Genomic DNA, 18,670 nt, shown 5'->3' on the forward strand with positions numbered 1-18,670 from the left:
TGTGAGATGAATGGTGTGTTGACTAAAGGTGGAAAGAAATATGTCATGACTTTGATAGATGATTCCACTAGATATTGCTATGTGTATCTGTTAAATACTAAAGATGAGGTTCTACACTACTTCAAAATCTATAAGGCAGAAGTTGAGAATCAACTTGAAAAGAAAATTAAACGAGCCCGATCAGATCGTGGTGGAGAGTACTTCTCGAAAGAGTTTGATGCCTTTTGTGCGAAACACGGCATTATTCACGAGAGGACGCCTCCCTACTCACCCCAGTCAAACGGGGTTGCCGAGCGGAAAAACCATACTCTAACTGATTTGGTTAACGTCATGTTAGATATGTCGGGTTTATCCAAGGCATGGTGGGGGGAGGCTATAATGACATCATGTCATGTCCTGAATAAAGTTTCAACAAAGGATAACGAGATCACTCCTTACGAGAAGTGGACCGGGAGAAGGACAACACTCTCGTACTTACGTACTTGGGGCTGCTTGGCGAAAGTTAATGTGCCGATCCCCAAAAAGCGTAAGCTTGGACCAAAGACTGTGGACTGTGTTAATTTGGGCTATGCTATGAATAGTGTTGGCTATAGATTTCTAGTAGTGAAATCTGAGGTACCTGACATGAAGGTCGGTACAATTATGGAGTCTAAAGATGCTACATTCTTTGAGGACATTTTTCCCCATGAGAGATGTACAAAGCACTTCTAGACAGGAATCTGAGGAGACTCCTGAACCTGCCATTCCGATGGAATATTATAATCAAACACATGATGAAAATCCTGAGGAGGATAATGAGGAAACCCTTGGTAGGGGCAAGAGACAAAGGACTTTAAAGACCTTTGGTGATGATTTCGTCATATACCTCGTGGAGGATAATTCCACTTCTATTTCAGAAGCGTATGCATCTCCAGAAGCTGACTACTGGAAGGATGCGGTCCGTAGCGAGATGGATTCCATCATGGCTAACGGGACTTGGGAGCTTACTGAATGTTCTTATGGTTGCAAACCATTGGGATGCAAGTGGGTGTTCAAGAAGAAGCTTAGGCCCGACGGTACGATAGAAAAGTACAAGGCTAGGCTTGTGGCCAAGGGCTACGCCCAGAAAGAAGAAGAAGATTTCTTCGACACTTATTCACCTGTGGCCAGACTGACCACCATTCGAGTATTACTCTCGCTGGCGGCCTCACATGGCCTTCTCATTCATCAGATGGATGTTAAGACGGCTTTTCTGAACGGAGAGCTAAAGGAGGAAATCTATATGCAACAGCCTGATGGCTTTGTGATGGATGGTCAGGAAGGAAAGGTGTGTAAGTTGGTGAAATTTTTGTATGGCCTGAGACAAGCGCCTAAGCAATGGCATGGCAAGTTTAATGAAACGTTGACATCTGTTGGCTTTGTTGTTAATGAGGCCGACAAATGTGTATACTATCGCTATGGTGGGGGCGAAGGAGTTATACTGTGTTTGTATGTTGATGACATACTGATATTTGGGACTAATCTCAAGTTGATCAAGGAGGTTAAGTCTTTCCTATCTCAGAACTTTAAGATGAAGGACCTTGGAGTGGCTGATGTTATCTTGAACATCAAGCTATTGAGAGATGATGAGGGTGGGATTACACTTCTGCAATCCCATTATGTTGAGAAGGTGTTGAGTCGCTTAGGATATTCGGACTGCAAACCATCTCAAACACTATATGATTCTAGTGTGCTGATTCGAAAGTCTAAAGGCACAGCTATAGATCAATTGAGATACTCTCGGATTGTTGGTTCACTCCAGTATCTAGCGAGCGCAACGAGGCCTGACATCGCATTTGCTATTAGCAAACTGAGCCGATTTGTTTCCAAACCGGGTGATGTACATTGGCGTCCTCTTGAGAGGGTTATGCGCTATCTGAAAGGTACTATGAACTATGGACTTCACTATACCGGATACCCGTCGGTACTTGAAGGGTATGGTGATGCGAATTGGATCTCTGATGCTGATGAGATGAAGGCCACAACTGGGTATATGTTTACTCTTGAAGGTGGTGTTGTTTCCTGGAAGTCTTGCAAGCAAACGATCTTAACAAGATCGACAATGGAAGCAGAATTAACAGCATTAGACACATCGGGTGGCGAAGTAGAATGGCTTCGAGATCTGTTGATGGACTTGCCAGTGGTTGATAAGTCAGTTCCGGCCATCCTTATGAACTGCGACAATCAAACAGTTATTGTCAAGGTGAAGAGTTCAAAGGACAACATGAAGTCCAACAAACACATAAGAATGAGATTGAAAGCTGTCAGAAAATTGAGGAACTCCGGAGTGATAGCATTGGATTATATTCAAACGGCTAAGAATCTGGCAGATCCCTTTACTAAAGGGCTATCACGTGTTGTGATAGATAGCGCATCAAGGGAGATGGGTATGAGACCCACATGAGTTGCCATGATAGTAACCCAACCTATGTGATCGGAGATCCCGTGAAGTAGGACCTGGGAAAACAAGCCATCGGTGAACTGAGGGGAGTAACTTTACTAACCCACTTTGTTGGAGATGCAATACTCTCGGAAATTGTATGGAAGGATGACTATTGTCTTAATGTGTTCCAAGGCTTATATGTATAAGCAAGATGCTATCCTACAGAGCGATCTTTGGAGGAACACACCTATATGAGCCCGACTGTTGGTCACAGTCTATCAGATTGGGGTGATCTCTAGCAAGCTCATGAACAGGCCAGGAGTGTGACTAATATGCTCCACCCGAGGGGTCGGCCTTCGGCAGCCTCGTATCAGTGAGACTTGTGGTGAAACTTCTTGACGCCAAACTGACAATTCAAGGCATAGTCCATTGTTCAGTTGTGAAGGAGTGTAGCTACTTGGTCTAGGTGGAGCTCAACCTTAATCGGTCTCCACTGAGATGCTGGTATATCAAAACAGCGTTTGAAACAAAGGACAAAGTGGGCCCCTGAGATCTGGTGGGGGATTGTTGAAATATGAGATGGGCCTAGAGCCCATATGACAATTTCAGATTTAATCTCTAAGGGCCCATGTAGGTGGCATGACAAGGTGGTGGGAAGTTTAGTCCCATCCCGGAAGTAGAAGGAGAGTTGGAGTGGTTTATAAGGGATTCTCTCCCTCATGCTATTGGAGCTTGAGAAGAGATGAGGCCCTCGCGCACTCCTCCTCCTCCGCTCGCCTCGCCACGCCTCGTCACGACGCGACGCGACGCGCCGCGGGTTGAGCCGAGCCGAGCTCACTCCTATGTGCTTCTTTTTGCCGGTCAGGAACGGAGAGTCTTTGACAGGTAGGGCCACGATCTGAGACGTCGGATCATGGGCTACCGACTTGGACGTGGGTTCATCCCACGTCTCTCCACGCGCGGTCGCACATATATATGTGGGGCACTGCCAACCCTAGCCGCCGCGAAAAACAAAACGCATCTCCATCTCCGCTTTCACGCCCACGTCGTTCCTCTGCTGCTGCTGCCGTCGGCGACTCCATCCCGTTCACCGCGTACACGGTTGACGGGAGAGCAGGCCTCCGAAACCCCGCCTCTCCAGATCCTGTACGGGAGAGGGGCGATTAGGTTTTTGGGTAGCGACTACGCGACTGCTCGCTTCTGTTCATCTACGTCCGCACCACCTTCGTCATCACCATGTCGACCGACGCCGACCGTGCCGCCGCTGAGAAGGCTGAGGCCGACAAGAAGGCCGCCGAGGATGCCGCGGCTGCTGTCACCGCAACCGCCACCGCGTGGCCGATTGGAGGGTATACATCGCTTATCCCTCTTGTGTTTTCTTTCTGTTGTAGCAGTACTAGCGATATGCGTAGATGTTTCTACTATGTGCGTAGTACATGCTCTGTTAGATCGTAATCAGTGTGTTATCAATGTTGTCCATGTCATGCTCATGATTTATTCATGGATTAATTTAATCGAAAAACTGCCTATTTACTTATCAATTCGAACAGCTATACAGGGGCTTAAGGTTATACTACCAGCATGGTGCCAGGTATTTCTCCATGCTGCTTATATATCTTACACATACTTACTTGTTCAAAATGCATTCTAACGTTTTTCATGTTCTAGAAGTCACAAACATCAAAATTTCATGAAAATTGTCTTTGTGATGAGCCCAAGAACTGGAGGAGCCAAAGTATCTCCTTGACTCTTCTTGAAGAAGTAGAAATCAACAACTTCAGAGAAGACACTGAGATTGACTCCATCACAAATACTCCTATATTCAGATGGGCGCCGGTGCTTAAAAGAATGACCATCAAGCTGGTGTATGGCATTCAACAAAGTGGCATTGAAGATTGTGTCACGAAAATCAGCAATATATGTTTGGTGTATCCTTCGGTTGATTGCTTTATTTATAACACTTATGGTGAACTGGTTTGGCGTACGTCCTAGATGCAAGGTGGCCGTTCCAGAGTGGTTGCCGGGCATGATTAAAATCATATGGGCTTTGTTTCTTCCAGATAAGAAATGCTCCTTGGTGCAGCAAGAATATTATCTGTGGAGAGGATGCAAGCTGTAGACTCTTTCTCATCTCATGCTTAACGTGCTGGAAGCCTGGAACCTATTCCCTATTCTCACTAGTGATCTAAACGCTCATATATTAGTTTACAGAGGGAGTATGTTGGATGGTCATCGAACTGTTGATTTACCAGATATAAATTTCCTCTTACTTTTCTTGATGGAGAGAAGATGGCCACTATGACCCCCATGTTCCCTTTAACCGTTGAGGCATTTGTTTCAAGATAGCATTACATGCAAGCAAGTGGGTTTTGCAACAAGCAAAAAAGTGTTTATTGACATTCAAGTCTATTGCCCATATGAAAATATATGTTTACTCTTGTACTTTTTGGGGATACTCTGGTACCTTTTTCACCCTTCACCGGAGAGGCGGCATTTCTGAGGTGTATCAGCGTATGAAGGTCGAGAATACAATGCTACTCTTTGTTAAACAGGTCCATGCTTGGCACCTGTGATGCAACATTCCATTCTCCGATGGTAGCCAATCCATTGGGAACACAACATTAAGCAATAACTGATGTTTCTACCGCAGCAGAAGCAGGAACAGCATCAGATTCTGACCAGTCGTGGACTTCCCATATCTCGGCAACGCCTCCTTGATGTTGTGGATGCTCTCCAGTGCATGATCAGCCCCTGGAACGAGTGTTGACCTGCCAACCTGCAGCAAATTCACAAGAGTTACAGGTGTAACATTTTCCCTGGACGTGGAAGCACGTCTAGTTTGGAATTATGCGTGACGCGATCTTACAATCACGGTGTAGAAGCCCGCAGCCTTTCCTGAAGCGATGTCCCGGATGCTATCATTGAAGAAGATCTGATGATTTGAAATAAAAACTATCAGGTTGTTATTGTTGTTAGGGGGTGGTCTTGGCCATGTACTAATAGGGGTTGTTTCATACCGTCTTGTTGGGATTGACATTTGCAATCCGAATTGCGGCTTCCATGGATTCAATGGTGGGTTTGCACAGGATGGGTGATTTAGGTCTGCCATCCGATCCGTAGAGATCATCCACGTCGGAAGACGGTTCACCAGAGAGCGCCATAGGATCCTCCGGCATGGCTGGTGGTGGGTTCAGTGTCTCAAAGCATATCACGCCCTCAAAGCAATCCTGCAAACCCAACCTGCCCAGAACCTCCTCCGCGTGAACCTTATCCGAATTTGTAAATATCTACAACAAGCAAGTTTTTCCAAATTAATTGCTAATGCAAGGTGTTATGTTTTAAATTACAAGAGCAAATAAACTGTGGTAAATTCGCTTACTATTTTTCTCCGCGGAATGGAAAGTAGAAGGGTCCTCAAAACAGGGTCAGGCCTCAGATTATCATATGGCAGTCTACCATGAACATTTGCATGAAATTCATCGTTGTCAAACTCGTAACCTAGTGCCTGCAGAGAATTAACAGACGTATGATTAGGAGGAAAACATAAGCTCTTCCGTGGAAAACAATAAATGAATACAAATTGTACCTTAAGACCAGCCATTGTGCTGCCATATTCCCTGTAAAGTTTCAGGCACGTCTCTGCAATCTGGCTTTCTTCAATTTGCAGATGGTCACGCATGTAATCTGGTAGCCAAAATTTCAAAGTTAATCTCTCCAATCATTTATAAAAACATAACGATTCATAAAGTAGGAAGATACTGAAAAAATGACTTATTATTCACACCTTGAATATTTTTGCGGCAAGCAAGATTGATGCCAGCACTAAGAGGATACAGTGTATCATCCAAATCTGCAGTCGCAAATAGTGAACAGCTTTTACTGGAGTGTACAAAACAATAAGAACAAATAATTTAAACAAACAACTCTTCAGATTTATAAAAGCACGGTACATACCAAATAGCAAGCACTCATACTTAGGAGTGGGACCTTCAACAATAGCAGCCATCTTCTACAGTCAAAAGCAGAGGCAGTTGCTAAATGAAATAACACAATCAGATAGCAACCTGAAAGAACAATAAGCAGTTCATGAGAAAGCAATAACATATTCCCCAGAAGATTAACTAAAATAAATTATGTAGTGTGCCAGGTATAAAACAAGCACGGCAGACATTCTCTTGGCTCTAAAATCAGACAACTCAGCAAAAATATTTTAATGGCTGAACTTTGGTACTAACATCTGACATAGACATTGTAATGTACATCTCACTATATTATTCACACCCAGTGGAAGGTATATTCTGAATTTCTGATATTACCTAAGTGTTAATACATCTACCATGACACCTCAATCCAGCATGATTAGCCTGAACATATACTGGCTCCAGCGAACATATGAATAAAGAAAATAAAAACACTTGCAGAAAGCCAAAAGAGTCGGTTACCTTGCGACAATAAACAATGGAAGGCTTTCAATGAGGCAATGAATGGTGTTGAACCTGGTAGATTTGGTGCTATATTTATAGCAGCAGGCCAAGTTGGTAACATACAGAACAGAACAGATGCTCAGATGCTTTGGTAGACTGATGGCATGAAATCCAGCATTCAGAATGATCCGCAGCCAATTTGATGTCTGTCTCCAACTTTCCATCAGGTCAAGGATGCCACTTTCCTACAGAAGAAAACAGGTTAGTGTTCAAATCTCAAGGCTCTCATGTGCCCACAAGCCAGAACCTCCCGGTTCCTACAAAAGTGGCATGAGAATATTTAGCACGAGTTGGAAGAACCAGAGAATATTACAGCATCTGTATCAAATACCCTGGATTTTTGCATACATGAGGAATATACCCACTTGGCGGTGATTGGTACCCTTCCAAGTGTAGTTGTTTCCCAGCCGCCTATGTTGAAGTCATACAGAATGGGACAGAACAAGAATATAAGATATGGCAAATCAGACATCTCCAAGGCTCCAACTTAATACATATTTGAGCATATCATGTGGCATAACCAAATGGCACGGATGTCATCAGGATTTCCAAGGCTCCACTTGTTAAGAATCCAATAATAACCCAAATGGCACAGCCAACATCAAAGATACGTTCCAGTTTTGCGGTTCAAATGATACTTCTCAGATTTTCTGAATATCATGACCATGGAAGGCTACTGTACAACCTCTGCTCCATGAAAAGATCGTGCAGAATCTGAAAACCTATATGATCAACATAGCACGCATTTTAACAAAACATATACTCCAGTTCAGGATAATGCAAGGGGTATATGTATATTTTTTTCAGCGAAAACACCGGCTCGCTGACAATTTTCCATATTATAGCCAAAAGGCGACCAAATACTTGCTGGCCACCATGCGACACTCTAGCAGGAAGCAGCGTTAGAAGTGAATAAGTTGAAGCATTGAAGCTAATTTTCTAGATTACAAGACAAGCCTAAATTACAACCATAGCATTCACTTGACATATTCCAAGTGGCCATCTATTCTTCCTGTAGCTTGGCCACAGCTTCACTAGGTAACCTTGAGAACCAAAGCAACTCCAGATTTAGATGAAAGAAAAGGTGGGGGGCTTCACATGAACTCCTGATTGCCTTCCCAGCACCAATGGCTTTGAACTAGAACTACCATATCTGAAACCAGAGCTTGAGCTACTGCATACTTGTATAGCAGTCCTGCTCCTCAGACCTTGTCCTGAAGCACCTAAAACGCACTTGGATTCCTGTTATCCAGTAAAATACGAGCGGATAAGATAAGGATCAGCATTACAGTGCTTCTTGGTTTTCAGAATTGTACACGACTGGATATCAATATATTCCTATCCAACCACATAAAATTCAAAACATGCCCAGAAAAATCAGAAAGAAAATTAGGTAATAACCCAACACTCAGCTACTCCACGCCAGAAGAAATGATGAATACTTGAAGAAAACAAATATCTGAAGAGACAATCTACCAACTGAGAACTTGTGTCCATCAAAGTTGCATAAATAATCTGCGAGGTGTCATGGAGTTGGCTGCATGCCTCTGTGTGGGTAAGCCAGGCCAGTGCACAGCAGGTTAACCACATGGGATCGTGGATAAGAACACCGCATGTGTGAGCGGAGCCCAATTCACGGATAGATACATTTTGTCTGCACTATTGTTACTTTGTGCGGCATTTAATTGTTAGCCTTCAATTGTTCAAACAAAAACAAAAATTGCGGGATCAATTGTTCAATTCTAAAGTGTCTTAGCAGATATACATGAGTCTGAATTGGCTATTATTGTTTGGGACACTAGATAAAAGAGGCTCAACACTTATTACGGTTTCGGTTTCAAAAGGACATCTTATTACCAAAGCAAGAAGAATTTAGCTTCTCCCATCGGAACTTTTCACCCTCAGTTAATGGTACATTTCTCTGTATTATAGTATCCCATCTTCATGGGCTTGCTCACCCTGAGCGGTATTTGCCCCATTCATGAACACCTATTTCACTGTGCCGCGAGTCCATCTACAGAGAGGGCTCACTTGAATGCAAATAATAATGGGCCGCAAGGAAGGAAACAAAAAGGGATGAAGCAGTTGCTCAAACTAATTTGCCGACATGTTTTCATAAAACCATTCATAATGGACACATCCAGTGGTAACTTCCACGGACTGTAGATACTAAAGCAGTATGTAATATTGTATATGAGAGAGAGAGAGAGAGAGAAGAGAGATTTATGATGCATTATTTTTTCTGTAAAAAATGTGAAACTACCCTACTAAGAAGGAAGGGAAGTCAATTTGAACCATGTGAGACAAATAATAAGTCTAGGGGACTAGCACCATACCTTCTCTGTAGATCCTGATAGGTTAGCTACTGGTGTCAAAAGCTTCGCTCTGATACAATAAAATAATTATCTTATAGGTGCATCAATCTTTATGAGTTTATCCATGAGATACAAGGCAGATTACACTTACCGCCCTGCTGGGGAATATTTATCGCTAGCAGCCTTTATCTTTTCTACTGCCTAATGAATAAACATACAAACATTGTGTCAACAAATCAACAATTTTATAATTCAAATTACAAGAGATTAAATAAGAGTGCTCAGATGAAATAAAGATGCATTCATGCCTTTTCCACTCGATCAGAACTGAAACTGTTTTCAAATGCCAGAAAATTCACAAGGCCCTGGAAACAGAAAGCAACTATCAGCTTGTGGAAAAATATGGACCGTATGATATGAGTTATCAAGCATAACCTCTTTGTCTGCTGAGGTCCACTGGAAATCTGGAATTTCTGTACAAACATTAGGTTGCTTAAACAAGGTCCGAACTTCCTGGTAAGGCCAATCTTCTGGAACAGTGTACCTATGGATCATATGAGTGTGTTAAGTAAAACCTAACATTTCTAGATTACTTGGGAGTACCTTGTCAAAACTAGACATAGTTGTCTACTGCAAAGCCCGAGAAATTCAAAGTTCTGGTCAAAATTTAAATTTCATTGCCTCGACAAAACTGAGAATTAACTACCACCTTGACATCAGGAGTAATAAACAATTGCCCACCGAAATGTTATGTTATATAAAAAACTACAGTGCATTCATCACAAACTAGTCATCAAAAGTCAAGACATGCCAGATACCGGACAAATCAGCCCCATTGACGCCATGAATCTGGGGTTGGATGCAAACAGCACAAGGCAGGGTCAGAGAGAACGGCAGCACAGGAGCGATACGGTGGCATGACATATGCAGGAACACCACAGTGGCATAGCACCAGAACATAGCTCATGAAGCACCACGAAATGGCAACAGGAGTAGTTCGAGAGTGCAGGATGGTGACAGAAGCTGTTTAGGATGTATGTTGATGGACACAGTGGCCGCATGGTTACATTGAAAGGCTGTATCAGTGTTTTAGCATGCTCAGATGAAAAAACAACATTGGAACATCATTATTATCATTCAAAATGTGTGCCTAGTGTTCAATTACATAGTTTTCTCAATGAGGAGTTTGATTGCACAGTTAAATAGATGGACTGCAAAAAGAGTGTCTTAATATTTTGCTGCCAACATAAAACACTAGCAAGGATAAGCATACCTCTTGTGAAGATTTTGCACAACTTCTTCTATGCAACCATGCTGACGTATGAGTTTCAAGGCTCTTTGTCCCCCAATACCTATTCAAACCAAGACCAAAGTCCGACAAACATTAAAATGGTTGTGGGTTTTGGACCCATTTTGTTAATGTATAATGAAGATTTGTCAAGATTCAAAAATGGAAACAACATAAACAGCACCCAATTTCGCTGCAATATAAGCAAAACCAAAATTCAACTGACACTAATTCACTTTTTAGTTGACAGGAGCATGCATTTTAAATCATATATGGTGAACGCAAACAATATACTCCCTCCGTCCCAAAATAAGTGTTGTTGATTTAGTACAACTTTAGTACAAAGTTGTACTAAATCAACGACAATTATTTTGGGACGGAGGGAGTATTATGAATCTGAAGCCTGAGACATTACACTTCCACAGTTCTGCAGAAGCTAGATTTGGAATTGAGTATATTGTGTCCATGCATGACATGAGCAACTAATAAAGAGAAACAGCTTTAATATTTTCAGAGCCGTGCAACTATTTAAGCAAATCATGAAGAGCTACATCATACTGTGGACTCAATCTAATATCAGAAGTGTGTAAGGAAACATATGATGCAGGTAAACCTTTAATATTCTCGCAGTAGTCACATCCACTAAGAATACATAAGTCGATGAACTGACCCATTGTTAGTCCAAGTTCCTCCAAAACCTGTCAAATAGTGAAGAGTAGCCATGATATTCAGATGAAAAAAAAACATTAGATAAAAACTAGAAGAATTTACCTTTGGCAGTTCAAACTCTGTTACAGGAGATTTCTTAAAACTAAGGTCAGTTACATGGCGAAGAAACCTTGGAGCACCGAAAGTCAGTGTGTCCATATCCTCTGAAGCGACAGCATGTGCCTGGCACTCCCAATGAAATACAGTTAAGTCATGCTACTTGGGTAATAAAGATACAGAGTTGTTCCAAAATCGTTTGTCTGATGCACCTTATGGTTCTTACAAAGTGATGCGCACTGTGCTTCTGCCTCACCTGGTGCCTGCATAATTATTCAGACAAAGTGATTAGGTATATACATAAAACAGTAAAGCTCATGAAAGCCAGCTAATATGCTTGCATCTTAGTACGGCATGCTGTTCATTTAGAAGAATTTCACTCGATGAGAAGCAGAGCCCAATCCAGTTTGTTTTCCTTTCGTGATATTTCCTAAATCACGGGGAACATCTGCTGATTGCCAAGGTATCACTACTCATGTGGTATGCATCCAATGTCCCATTTTTTCATGTGCTAAGGTCAAGCCTTTCTTTTACGCCTAAGCTGACCTGAATAGACAAGGTTGCAAGCTGAACATGCCTGAACAGTTTCTAGGCTTAAAACTTAGAATCCTACACTTGACTGAGAAAACATTATCAGCCTACACTTAAGAGAACTTAGATTTGAGGCAGATTTAAGGCCTCCCAAGCAAGGTGATTCTTTTTTCTGAAGTGAAAACCTGGTGACTACTTCTTTATATGCAAAAGATTCTGAATGTTCCATTAAATCTCCTCAGCATTGAAAAAGCACATCAATGAGGAAACTAACTCATCTGCGACTACAACAAAAATATTTGAAGCAACCAATGGATTAAAGCATTAATGATACCTCAACTATAGGGACACCCATCAATCTTAACAGCCTCTTACAGCCATCGTTGTGTTCTTTTGTGATCTGGAAAGAGAAGGAACAAAAAACCTTAGCATGTGCTTGGAAGTTGGAACCACTTCAGAACATGGTAGACAATGATACTGAGTTTGCAGACAAAGCTCAAACTGGCAGAATGAATGTTAGGGTACTTTATCCGAATTAAATCTACACATATACACACGAAATTATTGCCTCCTTCAGTCCTTCCCCAAATTGTAGGACAATTACCTTCACAGTCCTTTTGCTAAATTTTTCAACTGAATCTTCATCTCCAACCTGCAATGCAATTGCCACCTCAGAGGTCCAGCAACACAACAAATACAGAAGCATGACGAGTAAGGAGGAGGGCAAGGAGCAAGTCACCTCAATAGCACTATGAAGATCTTTCGAAGCATCATCCCTCTTCAAAGACCTAATAAGCAGTGAACATATGTCAAAGCATGTGTTGAGACAAGACAATGAGAGTAAAGAATGGAAGCAATGGAATGGTTCAGTGTATACCTTTTAGCCAGTTCCTTTTTCTTCAGGTCAGGTGGCTCACCATCAAACACAAACCTGGCATAAACGTTCAGCAGTTAACCCTGTCGGTGTCAATTACAGTAAGCAAGAAATCAACAGCGACCAACCGGCCACAGAAATGGATCAAACTTACACAGGTTTTATTCCTGCTTCAAGCAATCTTACAGTCCGGTTCAACATGCCTTGCAGATGACTGCAGTTTAGAAATAAAAAACCATATGAGCTAATAAACATCATGACTTGCCCCGCAAAGAAAAAATAATAAACATCATGACTTCAACAACATTTCAGATAAACAAATGGATGGGCAAACAATTTTCACTGGCCTTGTGACTTCACCGGCCTCATTGGTAAGAACTTCTGTTCCTTTCCTTCCCACCACAACCTAGAGAAATGGGAAGCAGTATTATACGGCAGATAAGGCAAGCAGATGGCCTAACCACATGGTTTGGCAAATGCTCCTACAATACAATAAACAAAGGAGTAGCACAAATGGAATTGTTTACCAGCGAATTCTGTAAGTTTTACTAATAAGAAACCCCTTTTGTCAGCATAAGGAGAGCTAAAACTAACAGTATTATAAGCATCCCATTTTGCCAACTGACATATGGAAAGCTTGCACATGGTAATTTACTGTATCTGTTAATTTACACTCTCAACATTGCAGTTTTGCTGCTAGCGACTGGCAACCACCTGCCTCCTACACAAAATAGACCAGATGAAAATTGTGTTGGCATATGCTCAAGCTTTTGGCAGGCGTCATGGCACGCACAATGCTCCCATGTGAACCAACCAGCCCAAGCGCAATCAATCGCCCAACGGCAGCAAGCATGAAGCAGAACCATTCCCCGGAGTGGAAGAATGGCATCTCCGAACTAATCCGGTTGCAGCACAACTCGCACCACCCGAATCCAGGCGGAACGGAATACAACATGCGGGAGGGGGGCGGCGGACGACGGCGACTCACCAGGAACTGGTAGATGCTGAGGCTGGCGTCGATGGCGATGACGCGGCCCCGGTAGTCCTCCACGCGCCGCTGCACCGCGGCCCTCGGCGCGTGCTCCGCCAGCAGCTTCGTCAAACCCTAGCGCGCGAGGCGCAGAGACGGAGAGAGAGTGAGGGAGGGAGAGGCCGTCACATCGAGAACCCACAATCGAGCGAAAACGGGAGCGGCGAGCCAGAAACCCACTGGAGGAGAGTACCTTGATTCCCATTGCTTCGGCGGCGGCCGGCGGCGAGCAACCTCCGACCGTCTCCGCTCCCGCCGCTGCTTGTCCAAGACCCTCTTCCCGCCGCCGGTGAAGTGGATAATAGACTTTTTGGGCCTCTCTCTTTTTTTTCAGGAGGAAGACGACGGCTAGAACCATTCGCCTGTCACTCTAAATAGGCCTGGAAGATTTTAGCTCTTGTTCGTAGGCCCGGCCCATGTAAAACCTACAATCAAAAGAGTTGATATGATGCCCTTTGGATGTCTTTTACCAGTTCCCCAGTCAGGGAGCACATGGGAACATTATCAGGGAGATTAATAGTAGGTCTCAATTATTTAATTGTATGTCTTCCTTTGAAGGCCGGGCTGCTAATAGCGACGCCGATAGGTAAGCCAAGTTTTCACATTCTCTTGATCAGGGGTGACATGCCTAGTTGGTCCAACCACATGATCCATTTTGTATCCCACATCATGTGCATTTTGAGCAATAAAACTTTTATACCCCTAAAAAAGTTCCCTGCAATAAAGGAGTTCCTTTATATGCTGAAATAATGATAAAGATCAGATAACTTAAACGTAGTAATGTGACTTACATTCCATCCACAATGAATGTTTTTTAGCATTTCACAAGTGACCGTCTATCAACGAAAACTTTCTAACAATCAAAGTATTGTATTCTAATTACTAGGCTTATCAGAAAATATTATTTACAGGAGAGAGGCGTATTAGAGCCCAAGCTCTGGTGGGCACTTTTTTTAAGAAAACAAAAAATAAAAATTCGTATTTGGAAGTATCAAATAATTCTTACAAAATAAAATCTCATTGCGACATACTACCATGTGAGCTGTAAAAAAAGACACATTTATGAATTTTCAAGCAAACAATGTGCATATTGTTTGCTGTTTTCAAATCCATGTAATTTTTTATGCACACATGTCTACAAATGTGTAGCATATGATAGTTTGTAGGTACATAGATCATATTTAAATGTACATGTCAAAAAAGTCACAAAAATTAACACTTCAAATATATATATTAAGAAAAACAATAAAATGGGCTTATTGGAGCCCAACATCCAAAAGCAATTTTCAGTATTATAGCATAAAATTGTTTGTGTATGAGGAAATGCGTTTGCACATTAATCATGTTTAAGGTGCCGCCATAAAACATACACTTGATTAGTTTCATGAAAAAAGGTCTATTGTAGAATTCTTTTTTTTTTGCAGGATAGTCTATTGTAGAATTCTAAATACAAAGGATTTGACACATGATTGCAACGTCCTGCTCATTTGAATCCTATGAGATTTTGATGTGTTTAATTGCATAATGGAAGACGAAGGATATTTTACAAGGGATTTGGGTGGATCCAAATTTTTGACGAAACGCGATGTAAAAGAACCCTTAAAAACCTTACAGTGTTGAATCATGTGAATCGAACACGGGATGTAGGAAAAATCCCTTAGATTTTAATCTTCCTAATTTCTTATGAAGATCTTTTGAAACAATGAGGCACCTAAGTAGCAACCTAATTGCATCGGTTGATATCCCATTAGCACACACTAGCTAACTGTCAAATGGTTCAACATCAATCGTGTCTGACATATACCTTACACCCACCGTATTCTAGATTTTCATAAGTTTTGATTTGAGTATGGATAGGGGAAGGCAAGGGACATTTGATTTAGTTGAGGTTTTGGTAAGATGTGATTTCGGTATGGGTAGGGGAACACAAGGAAAGTTTTGATTTAGTTGAGGTTTTCGTATGATTTGATTTGATTGAGCTAATGTGGAACGTGGGGAGGGGTGACGTATAGGAGGGGGAACCAAACAGGGGAGGGACAGGGGTGAAGGCGAACGTACAACGACCAACTCTCGTTCCCCTTTAATAGTAGAGATAAAAAAAGGTGAAGACAAAAAATCAATATTGGATATGGATCAGTGACATGTCTCTTTTTCTAGATTGACCTACGAGATACAAACAAACATAATACACTAGATTAGGAGCTTACACATCTCAACCATTGGCGGGAATTTAAGAACGGTTTCTTCTCCATCTTAATCAAACAACAATTGAAATATCAAACTTGATTTTGTATTTGTTTAAAATCATATTAAGCATGAGGTGGAGCACCCAAAGATTTCAGTGGATGCTCTGTAATCCTTAATATAATTTTTAATGACACTTCACGACGGCCCCTCTCATGCTCCGAGACCGATTGTGGGCGGCAAGGGATATGAGCTATTGAACATGGCGATGATCTTTTTATAGCCATGGGCGGAGGGGGAAATGAGCGGGAAATGTGACAAAAATGGCCATGGGCAGTTGACATGCAACGGCTGCCATTAATTGGCACACAGGAAAGGATGGGCCGCGCGGGATCACATCCCGCGTGAGCGGTCGATGGATGGAGCGCCCTCCAAACCAATGCCCCATGGCATCTAAATATGGAGGCTCGTGTGCTGGATTTGGAGCATCTAAATATGATCCAAAACCATATGGAGACCTTTATTTGTTTGAGTTTTTGTTTCTACTTTTGCAGCTTTTTCATTTTAACAAAAAGGCCACAAAAGCTCTTAAATAGGGGCTTTTTCTTTGGCTTCTAACTTATGAATCAATATTGTTATATGATGGTATAAGCCAAAATCTAAAACAAAAAAGCATGTATTTAGGAGTTTTTTCTGTTTTTTTTTGTCAAAGTGAAAAATCTACCAAAGCAGAAGTAAAAGTCCAAACATACAGGGCCGAAGGTTCCGCTAGAGTGATCTTTTCGGTCAATATATTAGTGGTTATTATGGAGTCACACCACAGCTTCCCTTCACTAGAGCATGAGCTTGCATAATATTTTCTTCGTCCCAAAAGTCTTGTCTTAGATTTGTCTAGACACGTTTTATGTTGAGCAGCTGGTTGCCCAGATTATAAGTTTGACACCGGATACTCAATAAAATCTACACGTCGTTGGTGTGAGAAGCTGTAGTGCTGCACTAGCGAGCGCTGATGTGGACCGATGCTCCACCTTGAGCAGCCTTGGGCGTCAGACTGGACGAGCGACGACCTGGCACCAAGCACTTTCCTTTCCTCCTCGTTCCCACGGACCGACGGACGGACGGACGGGGCCGACAGGAGGCACCTCGTCGCTCGCTCCGCCGATCCGCTCCCCTCCTCCTCCGCGGCCCTCACATGGAGGAAGCCAAGGGTACGCTCTGCTCCGGTTATCTCGCGGGTCAGATTGCTTGCTACTCTGTTTTGTGCTCTGCTTAGCTCAATACTAAGGAGGCGGGATTTAATCGCCAGTACCAAAACAGCCCTCGGGCACTTGTTTAGCTCCAGCTCCTCCGTCTGTTAAATCTGGGGATTCCGGCCATACAAGAGAGGGACAGCATCTTTTGTCTGCTGTCGTCCTGCACGATCTTTCCGAGTTCATGAGGATCTTGTTTGTCTATGTGTGCTAATTTCTCTCTACATTCCATAAGTTGCTCCACCTACCTAGGTGCTTTACTTTATTTTTATTTATTATCATTCTACCTTTTGATTGACTAAATAAGTCCCGGCTTATCTCTGTTAGTCTCTGCAATTGGAGAAACACTGTTGAAGAGAAGACTGACTTGTTTATGCTTTTGCTTCTTTGAACAGCCGCGCAAGATAGGGAGCACAAGTTCTTATCGATAGCGGTAGAAGAGGCCTACCGAGCGGTCGACCGTGGCCATGGGCGCCCATTTGGCGCGGTCGTGGTCCGCAACGACCAAGTAGTGGTCAGTTGCCATAACATGGTTGTGAAGAACACCGATACAACCGCCCATGCCGAAGTTACTGCAATAAGAGAGGTGATTGAGGTGCCCTGTGGGCAGAGGCTATCCTCACCAACTACTTGGTGCTTGCTGTTTATACATTTTTGGTTACTTAGTGTGTTTCTATACTTCATTTCCAATCAATGTTTGGCCGTTTGTGTCGAATAACCGGTGTTTCGCGTTCACTCTAGGCTTGCAAGAAGCTCGGGAAGATCGACTTGTCGGATTGCGAAATGTATGCATCCTGCGAACCTTGCCCGATGTGTTTCGGCGCTGTTCGTCTATCCCGGATCAAGGTTCGCCCCTTGCTCTAGCATTCTTCGTCTGGTAGAGTATAGCTTAATTTGTTAATCGACAATCAATCAATCAAGCTGAATGTTACAATGCAATGCAGAGGCTGGTGTATGGAGCCACGGCAGAAACTGCTATTGCCATGGGAAGCTGCTACCAGAACGCCAACTTGGAGATAAAGCGAGTGGATGGGAATGGAGCCCTGCTTGCTGAACAACTCCTTGAGAACACCAAGGGGAAATTCCAAATGTACTAATTGTGTAGATAAAGACGACATTGATGTGATTTCACACCACGGAAGCCCTTGATGCTCAGAAAAAAATAATGCAATTGTCAAAAAAAATCTGTCATTGGTGATGAACTACAAACTGTCAAATAGCATATATAACATGTGATTCTGATTTGATCTTGCTTAATTCTGAGATACTAATTGAGGATACTAACATGAACATGTACAAAAAAATATCAGAACTACAACTAGTCTGTTTCGCATGAAAATTGTCAAACACGCTTTGGGAGTGTGGATTTTTTATACCCCCATACCAGTGTACCCTCTACCTAGATAATTCAGTTCGCGTCATGATTCGTGTTATCCTTGTATAGAAATTTTTCTTTTTTGTTTGTTGCTTCCAAACAAGAGAACATTTGACCTTGAAACTTTGCGGATCAACTATACACAAGTGTTACTCATTGTACAAGGTGTTTCT

At 42.5% G+C, this 18,670-nt stretch overlaps 2 protein-coding genes and 1 pseudogene across 4 annotated transcripts; 1 reads left to right on the forward strand and 2 right to left on the reverse strand.

Moving 5' to 3' along the window:
• Positions 1 to 4,485: 4,485 nt before the first annotated feature.
• On the reverse strand, positions 4,486 to 7,512 carry LOC125553020 (uncharacterized protein C24B11.05-like; annotated as a pseudogene). The gene is made up of 8 exons (XR_015601739.1): positions 6,844 to 7,512; positions 6,356 to 6,465; positions 6,186 to 6,251; positions 5,988 to 6,085; positions 5,781 to 5,906; positions 5,419 to 5,688; positions 5,268 to 5,333; positions 4,486 to 5,177 (listed from the first exon to the last, which is right to left on the reverse strand). The product of XR_015601739.1 is annotated as an uncharacterized protein C24B11.05-like (transcript).
• A 145-nt stretch (positions 7,513 to 7,657) lies between these two features.
• LOC125553019 (flap endonuclease 1-B) lies at positions 7,658 to 14,061 on the reverse strand. The gene is made up of 17 exons (XM_048716755.2): positions 13,882 to 14,061; positions 13,647 to 13,763; positions 13,006 to 13,064; positions 12,813 to 12,872; positions 12,662 to 12,715; positions 12,524 to 12,572; positions 12,389 to 12,436; positions 12,119 to 12,184; positions 11,466 to 11,516; positions 11,260 to 11,379; positions 11,102 to 11,186; positions 10,474 to 10,552; positions 9,636 to 9,744; positions 9,509 to 9,565; positions 9,352 to 9,401; positions 9,222 to 9,270; positions 7,658 to 8,127 (listed from the first exon to the last, which is right to left on the reverse strand). The coding sequence occupies exons 1-17, from the start codon at positions 14,044 to 14,046 to the stop codon at positions 7,954 to 7,956; spliced, it is 1,392 nt and encodes a 463-aa protein (XP_048572712.2). The 5' UTR covers positions 14,047 to 14,061; the 3' UTR covers positions 7,658 to 7,953.
• Positions 14,062 to 16,864: 2,803 nt separating this feature from the next.
• LOC125553017 (guanosine deaminase) lies at positions 16,865 to 18,367 on the forward strand. 2 transcript variants are annotated; one of them, XM_048716753.2, is made up of 4 exons: positions 16,865 to 17,107; positions 17,518 to 17,708; positions 17,864 to 17,968; positions 18,067 to 18,367. In XM_048716753.2, exons 1-4 carry the CDS (start codon positions 17,065 to 17,067, stop codon positions 18,217 to 18,219), a joined length of 492 nt encoding a protein of 163 aa, XP_048572710.2. In that variant the 5' UTR covers positions 16,865 to 17,064; the 3' UTR covers positions 18,220 to 18,367. The 2 variants fall into 2 exon arrangements, with proteins under 2 accessions (XP_048572710.2, XP_048572711.2); XM_048716754.2 differs by having other exon boundaries at positions 16,865 to 17,080.
• The last annotated feature ends 303 nt before the right edge of the window (positions 18,368 to 18,670 follow it).

Source organism: Triticum urartu, chromosome 4A (genome assembly GCF_056163025.1).
Source record: "Triticum urartu cultivar PI428250 chromosome 4A, HENAU_Tu73, whole genome shotgun sequence".
NCBI classification, from domain to species: Eukaryota; Viridiplantae; Streptophyta; class Magnoliopsida; order Poales; family Poaceae; genus Triticum; species Triticum urartu.